This window comes from Lycium ferocissimum, chromosome 7 (assembly GCF_029784015.1).
Source record: "Lycium ferocissimum isolate CSIRO_LF1 chromosome 7, AGI_CSIRO_Lferr_CH_V1, whole genome shotgun sequence".
Classification (NCBI taxonomy): Eukaryota; Viridiplantae; Streptophyta; class Magnoliopsida; order Solanales; family Solanaceae; genus Lycium; species Lycium ferocissimum.
Genome location: NC_081348.1, coordinates 42,750,845 through 42,770,208, shown reverse-complemented (window position 1 = coordinate 42,770,208; position 19,364 = coordinate 42,750,845). Strand labels below are relative to the sequence as shown.

At 34.9% G+C, this 19,364-nt stretch overlaps 1 protein-coding gene across 1 annotated transcript; it reads left to right on the top strand.

Moving 5' to 3' along the window:
- The first annotated feature begins 781 nt into the window (after positions 1-781).
- On the top strand, positions 782-9,384 carry LOC132065190 (serine/threonine-protein kinase STY46-like). The gene is made up of 16 exons (XM_059458459.1): positions 782-1,263; positions 1,653-1,767; positions 2,015-2,082; positions 2,215-2,334; positions 2,633-2,687; positions 3,159-3,269; positions 3,499-3,549; positions 4,708-4,874; positions 4,954-5,061; positions 5,263-5,336; positions 5,483-5,658; positions 7,212-7,307; positions 8,010-8,090; positions 8,188-8,241; positions 8,363-8,497; positions 8,823-9,384. The coding sequence occupies exons 1-16, from the start codon at positions 1,064-1,066 to the stop codon at positions 8,901-8,903; spliced, it is 1,692 nt and encodes a 563-aa protein (XP_059314442.1). The 5' UTR covers positions 782-1,063; the 3' UTR covers positions 8,904-9,384.
- The last annotated feature ends 9,980 nt before the right edge of the window (positions 9,385-19,364 follow it).

Sequence of the window (19,364 nt, the reverse complement as noted above, 5' to 3'; positions counted from 1 at the left end):
AAAGGGATTTGGATATATATATATATATTATCAAAATGGTTATCGCCATCAACAAATCTTTTATATAAAAATCAAATAATTTGATGGACTATAATTAATGTTTTAAGGATACCGTTCTTTCAATTGGACATAGAATTATTTCAGAATAGTTATAACATCCTTTTAATATAAGCTCATTTATTTTTTCATCGCATAAGAGAATTATAATTTTCGTATGACTAGCCCATAAATCATACAACCCATAATTATCGTGTAAAACATCCTCTATAACACAGTAAAACTTACCATATTTTTTTACTAGCTTATATTTACTATAAATACTTAATTTTTATCTTCAGTGCATAAAATTTAGTAAATTCTTAAAACTTATCACCTACTTATGTACAGTTCGCCTGAAAAGACTAGATACACGCACGCTGTTGCAACAGTGGATCCGCCGATCACGTTTATGTGAATGCTCATTGGCTATTCTTGCGGTGAGCTTTGGTTACTATTCCCGGAGAATATCCATAATTGCTTTTTTTATATTTTTCTCTCCATTAATTATATTTATGACACTACCACTTGTGGGTTTAATCATCACAAGTCGCCACCCAAATAGAGAATATTAAGCAAGATCATATTTAGGGAAGGTAATTAACACGCTACAAAAGGAGAGCCGAAGATAAAGCAAATCCACGTCAACTTGACTGTGCGCCGCGGTTACATTCAGCTTTCGAATAAACCAAACCCTTCTCCCCTCCAGGTCAAAAAGGGGCCACCAACACAACACAATACATGATTCATTGTGTTCATTCATAAGGAGAAAAACCGATATGACTAATATAATGAAAAGATCTTCCTCAAAATCACTCCACTGCCGTTTGTCTCATTTTTTTCTTCTTCAACAAACATGCATCTTTGATTCATACGAATAAATATTACTAGTACATATATATATTCGTGTAATTTTGATCTCCACGAGGAAGATTCTAGACATTAAAAATTAGCTTTAGACCACTAATTTACAATTTTATTCACTTTACGTAAACTGCACCGGTACGGTACCGCCGTTGTTAGTGAAATGGCGATAGAGGATAACGAGAGTTGTGGCAGTAGAGCGGTGGATTTGGCGAATAATACCAGTGGTCGTCATCAGAGAAAAAAATTGGAGGTCTACAATGAGGTTCTAAGGAGGCTTAAGGAATCCAACAACTACGACGAGGCTTTACAACCTGGCTTTGACGATCAACTTTGGGCTCATTTCAATCGCCTTCCCACTCGGTATTATAACTTTACCTTTCTCTCTACCTTCTGATTACTCCGTACGTCATTTACATTTTATACTGTTTTTTTTTATAGATATGATGATCTCCAATGTATGTGTGTTTATTTGGATATTGAGTACCGTTGACATTCACATTTGTGTGCTTACTTATCATATTTATCAAGTTTTAGAAGTTGATAATATCACTTATTGTTTTGTTTAAGATTCATTGAATTAGCCAAATGAATTTGATAAGTAGTTCAGTATTGTATACCTTCCTTGCAGATATATGAATGTGTGGGCTTTTAGATGCACGACGTTGTGAAATGCTGAATATATACTAGTGCCACAGCCAAAATTGATTGATCAATTAATTGATTTTTTTTTTTTTTTTGTTGCATTTAAGGTATGCGTTAGATGTGAATGTTGAAAGGGCAGAAGATGTACTCACACACAAGCGATTACTACATCTTGCACATGATCCAGCTAATAGACCTGCCTTTGAAGTCCGGTTGGTGCAGGTAAGTTACTTTTACAAGATAACACCTTGTTGTTGCTTTTTCTTTTGATATGGTGTACATTAAAAATATGCCTTTTGGATTTAAGGACGGTGTATTAGATGTTCTTTCATTCTAAGTAGTTCACTGGGACAATGCATGTCCACGTTATCTTGGTCCTTTGTATGTTATTTTTATAGTTGCTTGTTCAGTATCTAATTAATCCCAGTTTATGCTAGTTGTGGATTGAATCGAACTTGGCATCACGCAGGTTGCTCCCGTTCCTGATGAAAACTATTCTGTTTATTCGGGCTCTGCAAAGAAGGAAGTTAGCAGAAGGTAATTATACTCTTTTGACTACCTAGTGATTAGTTGAAGCCCTTTTCCATTGTTTAAGTCTCCTTCAGTATAATTTTGAATTCTTAGTTGTCATAGACTATCCTAAATATTTACCTCCCTTTTGATATGTAGTGTCCATCCTCCACCTGCCTTTGGTTCTTCTCCTAATCCCGAAGCCCTTGCTTGCGAAGTTATCAAATCTGAAGTTCAAGATGAAGATGAAGATGCTCCTCCTTGTGCAAATAGTTCTCGGTAAAATTTTGATATTTCACACTTTTTCTTAGTTTGTGTAACTAAATTTATCCTATATAGCACCCAGTACTGCTTTTAGGGTAATAGAGATCGAGGACGCCTATAGAACTTCTTGAAAACCAATCCAATTTACGCCAAAATCTATGCATCTCTTGTCATCACTGTGATGTCCAAGTATGACTATCACCCACTTGACAATTTTGGTAACAAAATTCATCAAGTAATTTCACTTCTTTCCCTTGTCTTTCTACATGCCGCTTTGATGACTATGGAGCGTTAAATTTAAATAATTATGCAGGCCCATGCATGAAATAACATTCTCAATGCATGACAAGCCGAAGCTTCTCAGCAAGGTAATTGATGCGCTTAATTTATTCAATACACTATGTGCTTGATGAAATGTATTCCATTTGTTGGTAGACATTGGATACAGTAAGTATTTGATTTGACATAAAGAAAGGCCTATTTATTATTGAAACCAATTGTTGACCAGTCAACATGTATAGTTTTTAATTCTTTATGTAAATTCAGGGACCTTGATTTATGAAGGCAAGGCTTGTGTGTTCCCTTTGTTTCATGAAAAAAATAACTCTCATCTTACTACAGATTTCAAATGTTGCATGATCTGGAATGGGCAAGTAAAGCAGACATAATCATATTTGATTGTGCACTAGAATTCATATAAATTGCCAGCCTTCTTGGCATTGTTAGGTTTGTGCAGTGAGAAAGGATTGTCTATTGCTAGAAAACAAGTAGTGCTTTGTATTAGTTTATACCTCATAAAGAAGAAATCTGAGAAAAAGATGAACCTTTGTATATGACAGTTAACTTCATTACTAGCTGAGCTCGGGCTGAACATCCAGGAAGCACATGCCTTTTCCACTGTGGATGGCTACTCCCTAGATGTATTTGTTGTTGATGGTTGGCCCTATGAGGTATATCTCTTGACATTATATCCTCATTTGCTGACCAGGTCACTTTGATCTGGATTCTCGCCTGTTATGTTTTATGACCTAATATCAGGAAGTGACAGATAATTTATGCATGGTTTAAAGTTCTGTTTCCATTATCACCTTCCATGGTTTCTAGGGCATGGTCGGGGTTGTCTGTTATTCCTTCTGATCTCACGTCCCCAATGGAACATTTATTTCTCTTTCTTATCAGGAAGTTGTGCGACTTCGAACTGCATTGGAGAGTGAAATCTTGAGAAATGAGGTACTTTCCTGTTATTTTGTTGTATACACTGACATTGATATTGTGCCGAGATTTCTGTATACGTTTTTTCTTCACTAGTTAAATCCAACTAATGTATAAAGGAATTTGGTATTGATTCTTTGAAAAATAGAAGTATCATTCTCCAATCAGAATGACTTCCGGAACCTTAGACTTTCTTAAAGCTGTTTAGCTTTGGGGGTCAAATATTCTTTCCTGGCGATCAAGTGTTGTATCATGCTGGATAGAATTTGTGTGGTCAAACCGTGCTGTTATTACTGTCACTCCTTGGGACTAAAGCCCTCTGTTGTTTTTTTACTTATTTTGCTGGTTCTTTTTTTTTTTTTTTTTTCCTTTGCCGAGACAATTGTTTTCAAGTCCTAAGGTTATTATGTTGCTAGATTAAGTTTCAATATAGCTACTTCTAGCAAAGTTTGGTTATACAAGATGCATGAACATCTGAAAATCTAGTTTAGTTAGACAAATCAATTATAAAATAATGTGAAGATAGATCCATAATTGCATTTAAATTGTGAAATGCTAGCTTACGAGCTCCCTGATTTAGTACTTCTAATGCGTCTCATATATTTGGGTTCAATAAGAGAGAAAATACCATGATTTCTTGCGAGAGGCGCCCTCATGATCTTAAGGGACATCTACTTAAAGACACGGAGTAATGGATAAAAAGTGGCTTGCACATGATTGGAGTCCCCAGAATTAAAAATTAGGGGGAAAGGAGCAGTCATGAGTTAACCATGTCTTGATCATTTGTTAATTGTACATCTGAGGCATCACACATGAATGTGCACTTATGCTTATTTGAGTGCAGAATTATACTTAGGGCTTCAAACCTAATGCCACAGAAGTTACTCGTGCTGTCCTCACTCTTGTGCTCATAATAAGCAGGTTTTCGTGAGACTTGACCAATGGTTTGCTATCTGTATTGATAGATTCATGTTGTAGATAACTTTTGAATTATAGTTCCTATCTCCTAGAATAATATACTAGAAGCTTTACTAAGAACGGATCTCTTGCTGTTTCGTAATGATGATACTTCTGCAGTTGCTAGGATAAGCCGTTTCCTTTCTGAGCAATATAAGTTTTTGCCAGTTGTCTGTAAGCTTTGTGTACTTATCATTTAACAAGGGTAGCTCCATGCAGAAATCATGGCCAAGCCCATCACAATCACTAATAAAGCAGGAGCAAGACTTGATCAAATGTGAATTTGACCATTTGACAATACCTTTTGATGGCATTGATGTCTGGGAAATTGATCATCAGCTTCTAAAATTTGAATATAAGATTGCATCTGGTTCATATGGTGACTTGTAAGTTTGTTATGAGCTAAATCATTCCTCTGACCATTTTGGTTTCCTGGACACTTAATTAATAAGGTAATTGTTTCAGATACAAAGGTACATACTGCAGTCAGGAAGTAGCTATTAAAATCCTAAAATCTGAGCGCTTGAACACAGAATTGCAGACAGAGTTCGGCCAAGAAGTGTATATCATGAGGTCTGTCTGGTTACCTCCCTATGAAGCTTATGATTTATGACTATTATTTTTGATGTACTTCTCTGTGCTTAAACTGTGTTCAGACAATGTGGTATTATTGTCACTTTCCAATATCCTTTAATTTCAAGGACAAATAGAAGATTATGCACCATGTCAAGTCGTTATCTTTCCTCTGATACTGTGTTTCATTTGTACTTGCAGAAAAGTTCGTCACAAGAACGTTGTGCAATTCATAGGGGCTTGTACTAGGCCTCCTAACTTGTGTATAGTAACAGGTATTAAATATCGAATTCAAGTCCTCTCGACCGGCATAATTGTTTCAAAATCGCCGATTGTTACTGTTTTCAAGACCATTTCCCCATATCTATTTCTGTCTGAGTTTCTTATACTATTTGATTATTTTACATTTCTTTGGCTGTAGAGTACATGTCTGGTGGAAGCGTATATGACTACTTACACAAACAAAGGGGCAGTTTTAAACTACCTACTCTGCTTAAAGTAGCGATTGATGTATCCAAAGGGATGAACTACCTGCATCAAAATAATATTATACATAGGGACTTGAAGGCTGCCAATCTACTGATGGATGAAAATGAAGTAAGATGCTACTCTCATTTAGACTGAAAACCGTATACTTTGGGTGCTGTATTTTTGCTAAATGTTTTCAGTTGCTGTGGTATATCAACAATTGATCAATTGTACTAGTCTATTTTGAACATGTCTAACTAACTATGCTTGTAAATATTGATTTCTTATTTCTTTTGCGCAAATGTATAACCTTTGGCTAGTACTCAAGGGCCAACAACATGAAAGAGGCTTATTTCTTGAACGAATATAAGGTAGCCATCCGAGATGTCACCAAGCAGTGGCGGAGCCACACTATGCCGAGGGTGTTCATCCGAACCCCCTCGGCAGAAAAAAATACTGTTTTTACAAGGTTAAAATTATTTTTTATGTATATATAATAGATGTTGAACCCCCTTAGGCTTCTTCGTATGTTTACTTTTTTATATTTTAAACCCCCTCGGTTGAAATCTTGGCTCCGCCACTGTCACCAAGGATACAGAAAGCTGCTTATTTAATGGTACCTTTGATTACATTTTGTTATTCACTCTTGTGCTTAGCAATAATGGGCCACTTGAACTTGGGACATTTGCCAAAGTTTTTTATATCAGCCTATAGGAAATCTGCTAAAGGTGAACCATTGTGGTCGCAGTAGATATATGAAAGTGATATGACTGTTTACTTTGAGTTTTTTGATGAAAAATATGTTGCTTTTCTAGAAAATATTTGAGAACACAAGCAAGTTTTAAGACTATTTTTGTTATTAAATGCTGACAGAACGGAAGTAATAAAACATTTGTGACTCCAAAGCCTCCTTGAATGAAAAACACTGAGGGTCTAAAAGGCTGACATGCTGTAATTCAACATGTAGTTTCAGTTACCTCCATGTCTGAGATTGTAAAATGACTCCACTTCTCCCCACAGACATAGTCTAACATTGGAGACAAAGTGTGCAAAATGAATTAAGGAAGCAATTGCTTCCTTTTATCCAAACTTTTCATTCGTTACATCAAAATTTACAATTAAGCTTCACCTTGAAATTCAGTTCATAACATTTGAGTTCAAAGGTGCCAAATTAAGGTGATAAACTTTTATTTATCCTATAACCTTTCACTTATAGTCTAGCTATCAACTTTAGTTTCACCTTGAAATCCCTTCTAATTTGTTAAAACATTTGGTCAGTGTACCTAGGCTTAATAAAATATGTGCTTTGGGCATTCATGGTTCTATTATAGATTTAATTTGTTGGCTTGTAATTAGTGCTTCATCCGCCCTACGATATTCTGAAATCAATTGGTGGAATATTTTGAGGCTAAAATTAGATTTCAGTTGTTTGTAATCAGTAATTTGCTATAATTTTCTCGGAATATATGTGGATCATGTTATCCTTTCAACTGAAAGAATCACTTGGTAATGCTTGACTAAGTGTGAAATTACCCAATATACCTTTTTTATCAGCTTTATATTTCTTAAGTGGGTATCCAAAAATAATTAAATTCAAGCTGTATCTTTTGTAGTTTAGTCAAGGTCAGTATAACCCAGACTAGTCAGCTGCTTATCATGTTTTACCTAATATCTTTTTTCAGGTCATTAAAGTGGCTGATTTTGGTGTTGCCAGGGTAAAGGCACAAACCGGTGTCATGACGGCAGAGACTGGGACTTATAGATGGATGGCTCCTGAGGTATGCCTATGGTTACAAACTAATCTTAAATGCTTAAATTGGGAAGAAAACACAGTTTATTATGGAGCATAAGTTTTGTTATATTTCCATCATTGGAATTAGAGGAGGTTGAAACCATGTAGCACCTATCAGTTTTTTATTGTTTTTGCTTAATTGAAGTGTTGTGGTTACAAGCACTGGATATCAACTCTCTGCCCAGTTGATTGATAAATTCAAACTCTAATATGTTGTCTATAGTGGTGGCTCTAGGGTTTTTGGCTGTTTGAAGAGTGTGGCTGTAGAAGTCTGAGGTATTTCGTTGGTTGTTACTTGCCAAGAAATCCAGAATGTGTTAGGTATAGCTCGTAGGTGTCAGTGGTTGTTGATGAAACGTAACGAGGTTGTGTTTCGTGGGTATATGCAGCGGTGATCAAGGATTTTATGGCTGCTTGAGGCAGGTCCGGTGGTGTTAAAGACTCCCTGTTATTTTGGTATAAGATATGTGTCCGTGTAAGAGTCACTGAAGTTGCTTGAATAGTAGTTAAACTAGATGGAGCATGGGAAGGGTTATAGAAACTCGGCAGAAAACAACCAGTTAGTTATTTGTAGCACTCGTGAGTTCTTTTAAATGCAGAAGTTAAATCATTATTTTCTCTAAAAAAAAAAACTAGTTGGATGGTTAGACTAGCTGCATTGGCTTATTTCAGATCTTTCTTCTTGAAGGTAATAGAACACAAGCCCTATGATCACAAAGCAGACGTATTCAGTTTTGGGGTTGTGCTATGGGAGTTGCTGACAGGAAAGGTACTAAAATGTGATTGGAAATTTTTGAATTAGCCCATGTTTGTTGTTTGTATTCTTGGTTTATACTAATTATGTTCACTTGATTTGGTTTACCCAGCTTCCATATGAGTACTTAACCCCATTGCAAGCTGCTATCGGAGTGGTCCAGAAGGTAATGTTTCTTTTATTAAATTTTATTTGTAATGCATAATGGTTGATTGCGTATTGCTCGCTCATCACATGCATGGATACATACAAATAATATGGTACTATTAATTTTCTTATTGCTTTAGGGTTTGCGACCAACTATACCCAAGCACACTCCTCCCGAACTTGCTGAGCTGCTTGAGACCTGCTGGCAGCAAGACCCAACATCCAGACCTGACTTTTCTGAAATAGTAGATATTTTGCAGCAAATAGCCAAAGAGGTATGTGTTTTCTGGACAGGCATTAATAATTATTTGTTTTTCTTGGTGATAAATGCGCAATACACATCATGAATTGGATTTACTGGGAGTTAAAGGGGGGTGGATTTGCTTTGGCGAAACATCTTTCAGTTAATTTTAAATTGATTAATTGTCTGTCAAATCACCAACTCATGCTGATAATATAATTTTTTTCTTAAAACTTGCTTCTTCATTTACCATAGTGTTATTTTTCGCTTTTAATTTCAATAATTTACCCAAGGTCCACATAAACACAATTGGACATTTAGCAGTCTATTATCTCGGTAACACTTAAACATGTGGTCAGGTTGGACATGAAAGAGCAGATCGTTGCAAGGAGAAGTCAGCTGGAGGATTCTTTTCATCCCTTAGACGTGGACATCATTGAGTAGATGCAGCACTCATACAGAATGATGATAACTTTTTATTTACTCCTAATTACATGTTTTTAGCCTTATAATTAATTCATACTGTACAGATTCTTTTCCCTGATCGATGTTCCAATAGTGAAAAGAATTTTTTTTTTTGCAATTCTTTGAACAAGTGCTTGTTATAAGTAACTGTCTTTCGGCCGCTTGAAAGACTTTAGAATTGGACCAAATTAGATCTAATCTAATTTTGCGAGTATCCTGTCAACATCCACATCAATTAACATGCTCAACTTCATGCGGAACTTCCTTTGAGTTGTGAGTAACTTCCATCACCAAACACTTAGCTTCTTGAAAATGGGTGGGTCAACGTCAATTGTTAAGCGCTAAACACTACACGTGGCTTGCAATCTGAACAAAAGTTAGACTTCATGTATAGTTGTATTCAAATGTGTATTTGGGTTTTGTCCTGTGTATATTATTGTTTCAGCTTTCTAGTTGTTTTGAATGTGTCGTTAACTGTTTATTCATATTAGTCTTTGGTGTACGCGTATCGCGCGTAAAAATGATAATAAACTTTATAAATGACATAAATATTATATTGTAAAAGTGGATAACAAATTGCAAGTTTCAAAATGATAAGTGTTAATTTCTTTTTGGGTTTTGATCATTCTATTGGTTCTCTTATTAATGAGAACAAACTTTAATAACAACACAAATTATTATAATATAAAAAGTAACAACAAACTGTAAGTTCCGAAATAATAAATGTCAATTTTATTTAGGGGTTTGATCATTCTAGTGGTTCTTGCTTCATTGTACAAAAGTGATATACGGTAGCGTTTGATTGAGAGGTGAGAAAGTTGTTCAGCTTTACGTGAGTACTTAGGTATGTGCATTATATGTATATTTCATGTTAGTTATTACGAATTGTGTTTGATATATAGTTCACCAACTATTGTAAATTCAGTATTCGCATTTTACGTATTTTATTGTACTCCTGATTCTATTCACACCTTAGTAATCACATAAGCATCCAAACACCGACAATTATGAACAATCCTTAAAAAAAAGTAGTAGCTCAATCATTATCCTGTTCTGCCTATGATTTCCTTCCAAAGTATTTTATTAACACATGATCACTTACATAAATACGACATTTTCTTGTTCCAATTCCTTTGTACAGAATGTTGGTAGTTTCGTAAAACATATTTATCAACGATTTTCTACCAATTATAATCTTATAGTAGTATTTATTTTTATTATTTTGTTTTCACGTATAAATGGTAATAGTACTTAGATTTTTGCACTAATTTGTACTCGTGAAGTTATATCTTTGAAAATATTTAGTTCTTGATTTAAATATTCTAATAAAACAAAAGGAAACAAAAAGTATGTTTTAGAAGGATTTAGTTTTGAAATTCTTATTTCCTACTCAAATAGTCAAAAATATTACAAATTTGATATCGTAGCGCAATGAGAAATTTTGAACTCATGTTACTCAACTTATAGTGAAACATGTATCGTTGTTGTAGGCAAGGTAATATGTACTTTATATACGAGTAGGCATATCAGTTAGAGTTGTAATTACGGTATTGTGAATGTAAAACATAGTTTCAATGATTTTGATAATTTAAAACTCCTTCCCAGTTAGAAAAACAAACAATAGTGTAACACCTCGTGCATTCGGGCTAAGGTTTGACTCGTAAGATGGGGGTATACTGAACCCAATATGAGTAATGTAGAAAGGGTGTTTGAAACCTAATCAAGTCATAAGAAGAGTCCTTGGACAAAGTAAAGTCGGAAGCTACCCTACGAAACATGTTTTCAAGTGAGTTTGCACCATGTCTCACTTAAAGTGAGTATATGGAAAAATCTATAAAGAATTTGGGAAAACTTCCTTCATGAAAGTTGTAGATCTTTGAAATACCTTTCCAATGGTATATTATGTACGATTTTCTAAATAGTGTTCTGCTGCTCCGTAAACACGTAAAATGGGCCGTAAAAATTCCCAATATATCCAACACAATGTTAGGGTTTTATGGTATGATTTACGGGCTGAAAAATGGGACAAAAATGAGCATAAAACGGGTCCAACAACAACTTTAAAACTTCATTTTTTGGCCTTTCACTTCATTCTTCACATCCTCAAGCCCTAGAATGACCATTCTCTCTTCCCATCACCCTCTTACACCAAGGTAAGCCTCTTCCAAGTTATACAAGTGTTTCTAACATCAACACATGAATTACAGTGAAAATCCATTATTCCTAACTATAACGACCCGCCTGGTCGCTATTAAGACTTTCGCAGTTCATGTATTGAAACCAAGTTTCGTGTCGTAAAAGGCTAGCCCACTAGGAAGTTTTACATATAATTAAAAGGGAAAACTACGTATATATACATGTTAAGGAGAAATATTTACGAAACGTAACGATAGTTTTCCTTATTTACAAAACATAACGATATATTACAAAACATGACGGATTTTCATATATTTTTCGTTTTTTTATTTTTTTTTCCAGAAAATATATATATTTTTTATAAAAAAAATATTTTTTTAAAAAAATATTTTTATTTTTAAAAAATAATTTTTATATATATTTTTAAATATTAATTTTTTTTTTTTTTTTTGCTCAATGGCTTAAAAAATTACCTCATATTTCTATGTATGAAAGTTGTATGAAATGTGTATGTGTGTGCAAAATTTTTAATATAATTTTCATATACAAAATTTTGAGCGAAAACTTTAAGCCTTGAATATTGTATGAAAATTGTTACAATGTTGTTGTAGTTGTATTAATTTTCCGAAACCTAATATGAAATTTATATACAAACAATGTGAATGAAATTCTAAGTCTTGAGGAAGATATACACATTTCATACCATTCTCATGCATAAAATTTTAAGCATAATGTTTAAGCCTTGATCAAGATATACACATTTCATACGTTCTTCATACATAAAATTTGAGCGAACTTTTTTAAGCCTTGAGCAAGATATACACATTTCATACACAAAAATTTGAGCGATTATTTTAAGTCTTGAATGTTGTATCAAAGTTATATACAATGTTGTTGTAGTTGTATTAATTTTACGAGAAATCTAACATGAACTTTATACATGAAAATGTGGCGAAATTTTAAGACATGAGCAAGATACAAATTTCATATTGTTTTCATACACACAATTTTGAGCGGATTTTTAAGCCTTGAACGAGATATACACATTTCATACATTTTTCATACACACTAAATTTTGAGCAAACTTTTTAAGTCTTGAGCGAGATATACACATTTCATACAACTTTCATACATAAGTTTTTGAGCAAAAAAAAAAAATATTAATTTTAAAAAAAAAAAAAAAAATTTAAAAAAAATATTTTTTAAAAAAAAAATATATTTTTTTAAAAAATGATTTTTAAAAAATAAAAAATAATTTAATTTTTTTTTTTTAAATATAAAGCATGTTTTGTATAGGATTTGTAATGTTATGTTTTGTAAATATAAAACTATCGTCACGTTTCGTAAATATTTCTCCTTAAGATGTATATATATGTCAAAAACCCTAATTAAAATCATGATCAAATCCATAGAAGTTAAAAGATGTGGGCTCGGGTAAGGACCTTTCGCCGCAGCGGTATAGTGACCGATGCAGCGGGAAATCCCACAGCTAGACCAGTAATAAAAACCTCATTCCGGAATTTTAACCCACTCTTCCACAAAACCTTATTCTATAAGCTATCACTTATGAGGATTCTTGGATAGAACACTCAGAAACTTCACCAAGGTAAACCCTCAAACACCATTCTTGTTGTGAATTCGTAAAGATAATTCTTCCTGTATTGTCTTTCAGGAGTAATAAAAGAAGGAGTCTTAATCTTTGTTTTCACCAAAAAAAGTGTAAGGAGTAATCTTGAACAAAAACCTTGTACTTTCATAAACTTCACTAACAATATTGTTTAGGAAGATGAAACGAGCACAAATAATGATTCTTCAATACGTAAGAGGAAGGGTTGTCCGTATATAACTTAGAAATATTAGTAACCATGGAGTCTAGATTACCATGCATGCTTGATTTTGACTCTTGTTTCGGGTTCGTGAAATTCCTAGAATTCTCTATCAAGGCTTCCGGTTTGAGAATGCGATATGAGGAGATCTCGTGAACGTTCGTGATAGTTGCTCAAACCGTGGTAAGTTATGATTTACTTGAGTTAAACTTTGATTAGTGAGTTGTATTCCATCAGATGTATGAATGGGTGCCTTGGTTGTGTGAAGAGGTTGGTTGTTAGTTATGCATGTTCAATTGAATTAAGCACTCCTTCCTCCCAATAATTATGGGTTTCGTCATGCAGGCAAAGCAGAAATTTCCCATCCCTATTGATTTACATTTCTTTCTAGAAGCAATTCACAACCTATTGATCATAGCAGGTACATGGAGATCTATGCTAATTCATTCTGCATTTACGTAACTTTTCATTGCCTATAATTGTTAGAATATGTCCGAAAGGGTTTATCGAAATTGTCCTATTCCAACTAGTATTCGATAATTTTCACATTCCAACTGGGATTCGATTGGCTTGTCCTATTTCAACTGGGATTTTGAACGTCTTCAACCCTTATTTAAAGGAGATTTTAGGCAGAAGATCAAGACAAGAGAACAACTATCAAGACTATCAAGATTACACATAAGACTATATTCCACAGTTAGGTTAGAGAGAGTTTTCATGGAGAGATTGTAATCTTTCGTTTCCTTTTATCTCGTTGTGCTTCGATACCCTGTTGAGATTGTTTTGTACTCCTCACTTTATAGTTGATTTCTCTGCGCTTCGCGCCCCGTGGTTTTTCCCGTTTTGGGTTTCCACGTAAATCTTGTGTTCATTACGTTTATTGCTTTCTTACATTATTGTTCTTGTGTTAGTGCATCCTAATCGGTTCCGCTATATCGCTCGTTTAATTCTTAACAAGTGGTATTAGAGAGTTTAAGATCCAGGATGTCTACCATAACCAAGTTTGATATCGAGAAGTTCGACGGCAAGATAAGCTTCAGTATCTGAAAAGTTGAGATGCAAGCCATTCTCACCCAGAACGGATTAAAGAAGGCTCTTCTTGGAAAATCTAGAAAACCCGAGTCTATGACAGATGATCAATGGGAGGAATTAGATGAAAATGTGATTTCAAATATCCAACTATGTCTATATAATACGGATTCTTCACGAGTCGTTCATGACTCTTGCTGCAGCCTCTCGGTTGAAGTTAGAGTCACTCTACATGAAAAAAAAAAATCTCGCAAATAAAATTAAACCCGAAGGAACGGTTTATATACATTCTTTATGGTCAAGGTAAACCAGATTCAGAATCATCTTGATGAGTTCAACTCTGTTATTTTGACCTAGAAAATTTAGACGTTAAGGTCGAAGATGAGGATAAAGCAATATTGTTGGTGGTCTCCCTACCCTCTACATATAAGCACTTTAAAGAAATTATGTTATATGGTGGTAATGAAACACTAAGTTATGAGGATGTCAAATCTAATTTATTGTTCAAAGAAAATTTGAATTTGAAGTGCGTTTTGAAGACAAAAGACAAGGTATGTCTATTAGAGGAAGATCCCATGATAGAGGGAGTAATAGAAAGAATTTTAGGTCCAAGTCTAGAGGCTGTAAATTCAAAAATGATAAATTATGCAAATACTGCAAGAAGACAAACCACGTAGTTGGTGATTGTCATAAATTGAAGAATAAACTAGAGAGAGAAGAAAATAACAAAAATCTTTAGAAAAATCATGTTGGCTTGAGTTGTTGAAAGTGATTCTGAAGGTGATGTTTTGATGGCTGTCTCTGTTGATTTGAAAAATTCTTCTGAATGGTTTTTTTATTTTGGATGTACATATCACGTGTGTCCTAATAAGGATTGGTTTTCAACATATGATAAAGCTTGTAGTGTTGTCCTAATGGGAATAATGCCCCATGCAACGTTGTTGGGATTGATACTGTAAAAATTAGGACCCATGATGGTGTTATCAGGACCTTGACCAACGTTCGTCATGTTCCTGACTTGAAACTAAACCTTATTTCTCTGGGTACTCTTGAATCTCTTGGATGTAAAATGAAAGGAACAAGACGTGGGACTCTATTACTTTGTGGTTCAATTATGACGGGGGTCTCGTAGCAGCTTTCTACTTCATTCTCTGCGACGATGATCTCACCGTTTATGGCATATGCGTACGGGCCATATGAGTGAGAAAGGTATTCTATTCCGGAAAAGAGGTCTTCTTGGTAAAATTGGTATGGGTAAACTTGACTTTTGTGATCTTTACGTTTTTGGGAAACAGAAGAGTGTTAGTTTCTCCATAGCAAAACACCGTACACAAGGCATTCTTGATTATGTTTATTCAGATTTATGGGGTCCCTCCAAAGCTCCTTCCCTTGGAGGAAAACGCTACATGTTGCCTTTTATTGATGATTTTTCTAGTAAGGTCTAGGTTTATTTCCTAAGATAGAAAAATGAAGCATTTCCCTATTTTAAGAAATTCAAAGCCCTTGTTGAGAATCGGTGATGAAAAATTAAAAAAGCTCGGATTAATAATGGTTTGGAGTTCGAGTAATGAGTTTAATGAGTTCTGCGCTATTTATGGTATTGCTAGACATAAAACTCTCGTTCATAAGCCCCAGCAGAACAGAGTTGCAGAATGTATAAACAGAACATTATTTGAGAGAGCCCGTCGTATGCTCTCAAATGCTGGTTTATGGCACCGCCGTGATTTACGGCCGAAGCCGTTTCTTATGGCTTGTTACCTCGTCAATTTGTCTCCACATTCATCTATTGACTTTAAATTCCCGAAAAAGTTTGATATGGTAATCCCGTTGACTGCTCTATTCTTAGAGTTTTTGGATGCACTGTTTTTACTCATGTTAATGATGGGAAGCTAGCCCCAGGGCTGTTAAGTGCATGTTTCTTGGTGCTTCTGAGTCTAAAGGATATCGTTTATGGTGTCCTCTCTTCAAGAAAATTATTCATAGTCAGGATGTAACTTTTAATGAGGCCGTTATGTTATCTTCTGGGAAAGAGTCTGTTGTTTCCTCTACGGGTAATGATGATCTGAAAGATGTCAGTGAGAAGGTGGAGGTAGAAGTGAGCAATGAAAGTTGGCCCTATTTCTTCTACAGTTCCTCAGGCGAGCGAGCAGGCTCCTATTGATGAGTCAAGTACTAGTACTACATGTCCCGTCGAGCCACAGGTGGAGAATGATCATGTTTTGGTCGTGATAGATTGAGACGAGTTATAAAGAAGCCCGCTCGATATCTTACACCGATGAGGATGGACCTATTGCTTATGCTCTTGCGCAGCACAGAAATTCCCCGAAGGGTCGATCATTCTACTTACTTCGAGGCAATTTCTTGTCCTAATTCCTCAAATTAGTTAGTGGCTATGCAGAAGAGATGGAAAGCTTGCACAAAATAATTTATTGGAGTTATGTAGGCGAGTGCTGAGGTCGTCGTACATTATCGCAAAATGGGTCTAGAAACTAAAAAGATGGTATTCCCGGGGTTGAAGAATCAAAATGGAAAGCTCACTTAGTGGTTCGTGGTTGCCATCAAAAGGAAAGTATTGACTTTAATGAAATTTTCTCTCCTGTTGTTCGTCATACCTCCATTAGAGTGTTACTTGCTATTGTTGCTCTCTTTGACTTAGAGTTGGAGCAACTTGATGTTAAAACTGTGTTTCTTCATGGAGAGTTAGAAGAAAATTTATATGAAAACCCGAGGGTTTTGTTGTTATTGGCGTTAAGCAATTTGTTTGTCGATTGAAAAGATCTCTTTATGGCCTTAAACAAGCTCCAAGATAGTGGTACAAAAGGTTTGATTCCTTTATGATTGGGCGAAGACCACACACGTAGTAAGTATGATAATTGTATGTATTTTTGATAGCTTTTTTGGTGTTTCCTTCGTTTACTTGTTGTTATATGTTAATGATATGTTGATTGCTTCTAAAGACAAGTCTTTGATCAACAAGTTAAAATATCAACTTAATTTTGAGTTTGAGATGAAGGACCTTGGTGCAGCTAAGAAGATTCTAGGTATGGAGATTTATAGGGATAGAAAAGCTGGGAAGCTTTACCTGTCTCAGAGGAAGTATTTTGAGAAAGTCCTCGATAGGTTTAATATGTTTGATTGTAAACTGTTTCCTCTCATTTCTTTGCTCATTTCAAAGCTATGCATTGACTCTTGTCCTAAGTCCAAAGAGGACATTGAGAGGATGTCTACTATCCCGTATGCTAGTGTTGTTGGTAGCCTTATGTATGCTATGGTTTGCACTAGACCTAACTTAGCTTTTATGGTAAGCATGGTGAGCCGATACATGTATAGTCTGGAAAGGATCTTAGAATCTCGTAAAGTGGATTCTTCGTTTTGTGAAAGGTCCGTCGATATTGGTTTGGTATTTGATAGAGCACGAGCATCGTCTTATGATGTTGTTGGGTTAGGTGATTCGATTATGGTGGTGATCTCGATCGTAGGAGGTCTATTCTGGTTAAATTTTTTCAGCATCGTGCTCTGTAGTGCTATCTCTTGTAAAGCACAATTACGGCCTATTAGAGGCCACTTTTACTACTGAAGCTAAGTATATCACTGCTGTTGAAGGTGTTAAAGATCTTACAAAGTTCACGAGGTCTTCTTAATGATCTTGGTGTTCAATAGGGTGCTACGTTGTATTTTACGATAGCAGTGTTATTCATCTTACCAAGGCCGATTCTTATCGCTCGAAGACCAAGCATATTAGCGTTAAATACCGCTTTATCAGAGATACTATTACTACAGGGGAGATTGTGGAAAAGAAAGTTCACAAGTCAGAAAATCTCACAGATATGTTAACCAAGCTGCTATTACTAAGTTTAAGCATTTCTTAGACTTAGTTGGTGTTCTTCATGCTTAAATTGCCCTTCAGGGCTTTATAGGACGACAGTGTTGATGTTGATATATCTTGGTCCAAGGTGGAGATTGTTAGAATATATGTCCCCAAAGGATTTATCAAAATTTTCCCATTCCAATTGGGATTCGATAATTGTCCCATTCTAGCGGGATTCGGCCCGTTTGTCCCATTCCAACTTGGATTTTGAACGTCTTCAACCCCTATTTAAAGGAAATTTTCGGCAAGAACATCTAGAAAAAGAGAACAACTATCAAGACTACACACAAGACTATATTCCACATTTAGGTTAGAGAGAGTTTTCATTGAGAGGTTGTAATCTTTCGTTTCCTTTGATCCCGTTGTGCTTCGACACCCTGTTGAGATTGTTTTGTACCCTTGTTTTGTACTCCTCACCTTATAGTTGATTTCTCTGCGCTTCGAGCCCCGTGATTTTTACCGTCTTGGGTTTCCACGTAAATCTTGTGTTCATTAAGTTTATTGTTTTCTTGCATTATTGTTCTTGTGTTGGTGTATCCTAATCGGTTCCGCCGCATTACTCGTTTAATTCCTAACAATAATCTATCAGGAAAAATATTTGTTACTTGTAAAAACAACAGTCGAATGAAGAAATAAGTGTTTCAACATATTTTATTAAAAACTTCATATCTAGTCAATTTGTTACTCTATGTATCTTTGTATATATCACCTACTTGGCTATTTTGATTGATGTGGTTCTGTTAATTTGTACTGGTATTAAAATCCTGGGAAATTGGAATGACTGACATTTTTTTTTACTCATTTGCTCTTTCGTGCTGATATTTCTCGAAGACAACATATCAATTAGACGTGTTTCAGTTTGTTGGTTATTAAGGAAGCAACATATTGTGTACTAATTCTTAAACTTCTGCCAGAACAAGTATTACTGCTCAGTCCAAGTTCTAAAGTTATATCATTCTTGTGAAGCAATTGCAGTGGGAATAGGTTTTTAATTTAGATTGTGACATCTTGGTAGTTAACAGATAAGTCTTATCAGTTTAGTATTTCATAATTCTCCAGTTGCTTCTTCTCATTGTGTTCCATTTATTGAATTAGCTAGCGCTACTGCATATCAACATAACTGGTCGCTATGGTCATTGTCAACATAACTGCGAAACCTTTGTGTTTTCAATGTAAATTGCAGCTGAAATCTATTTGTTTTGTTTCGTAGCAATTAGATTAATTTAAATTTTATCTGCCAGTTATGATATCCTCAAAGAATATGTGTCTATAGTCAATGAAAAGATACGTATCAACCTTCTATTAACTGCATTCTTTCTTTCCTTGTTTTGTTTCGTCTTTTCTTTTTAATATGTAAAATCTATTTAGGCTCCCTTCCCAATGAGATTTCATCCTCCTGCCCAAAAGCAGAATAACATATAGAAATAAGTGAACAAGCATTCCATTATTTTGATCTACAGAAAGTCAAAAGCAACGGTAGATATTGCCAATGAACCTAGTATATTCACACAATCACACACACATATGCTTGTGACTGAAAGTTAATTTAACATTAATGATAAGAACAAAGAGCGAAA

Bases quoted from the DNA above. Each gene is read 5' to 3' on its own strand.
- LOC132065190 (XM_059458459.1), top strand. From the start codon at position 1,064: ATGGCGATAGAGGATAACGAGAGTTGTGGCAGTAGAGCGGTGGATTTG. The intron at 7,308-8,009 runs GTATGCCTATGG...TTCTTCTTGAAG, and splicing joins ATAGATGGATGGCTCCTGAG to GTAATAGAACACAAGCCCTA. The intron at 8,242-8,362 runs GTAATGTTTCTT...TTATTGCTTTAG, and splicing joins CTATCGGAGTGGTCCAGAAG to GGTTTGCGACCAACTATACC.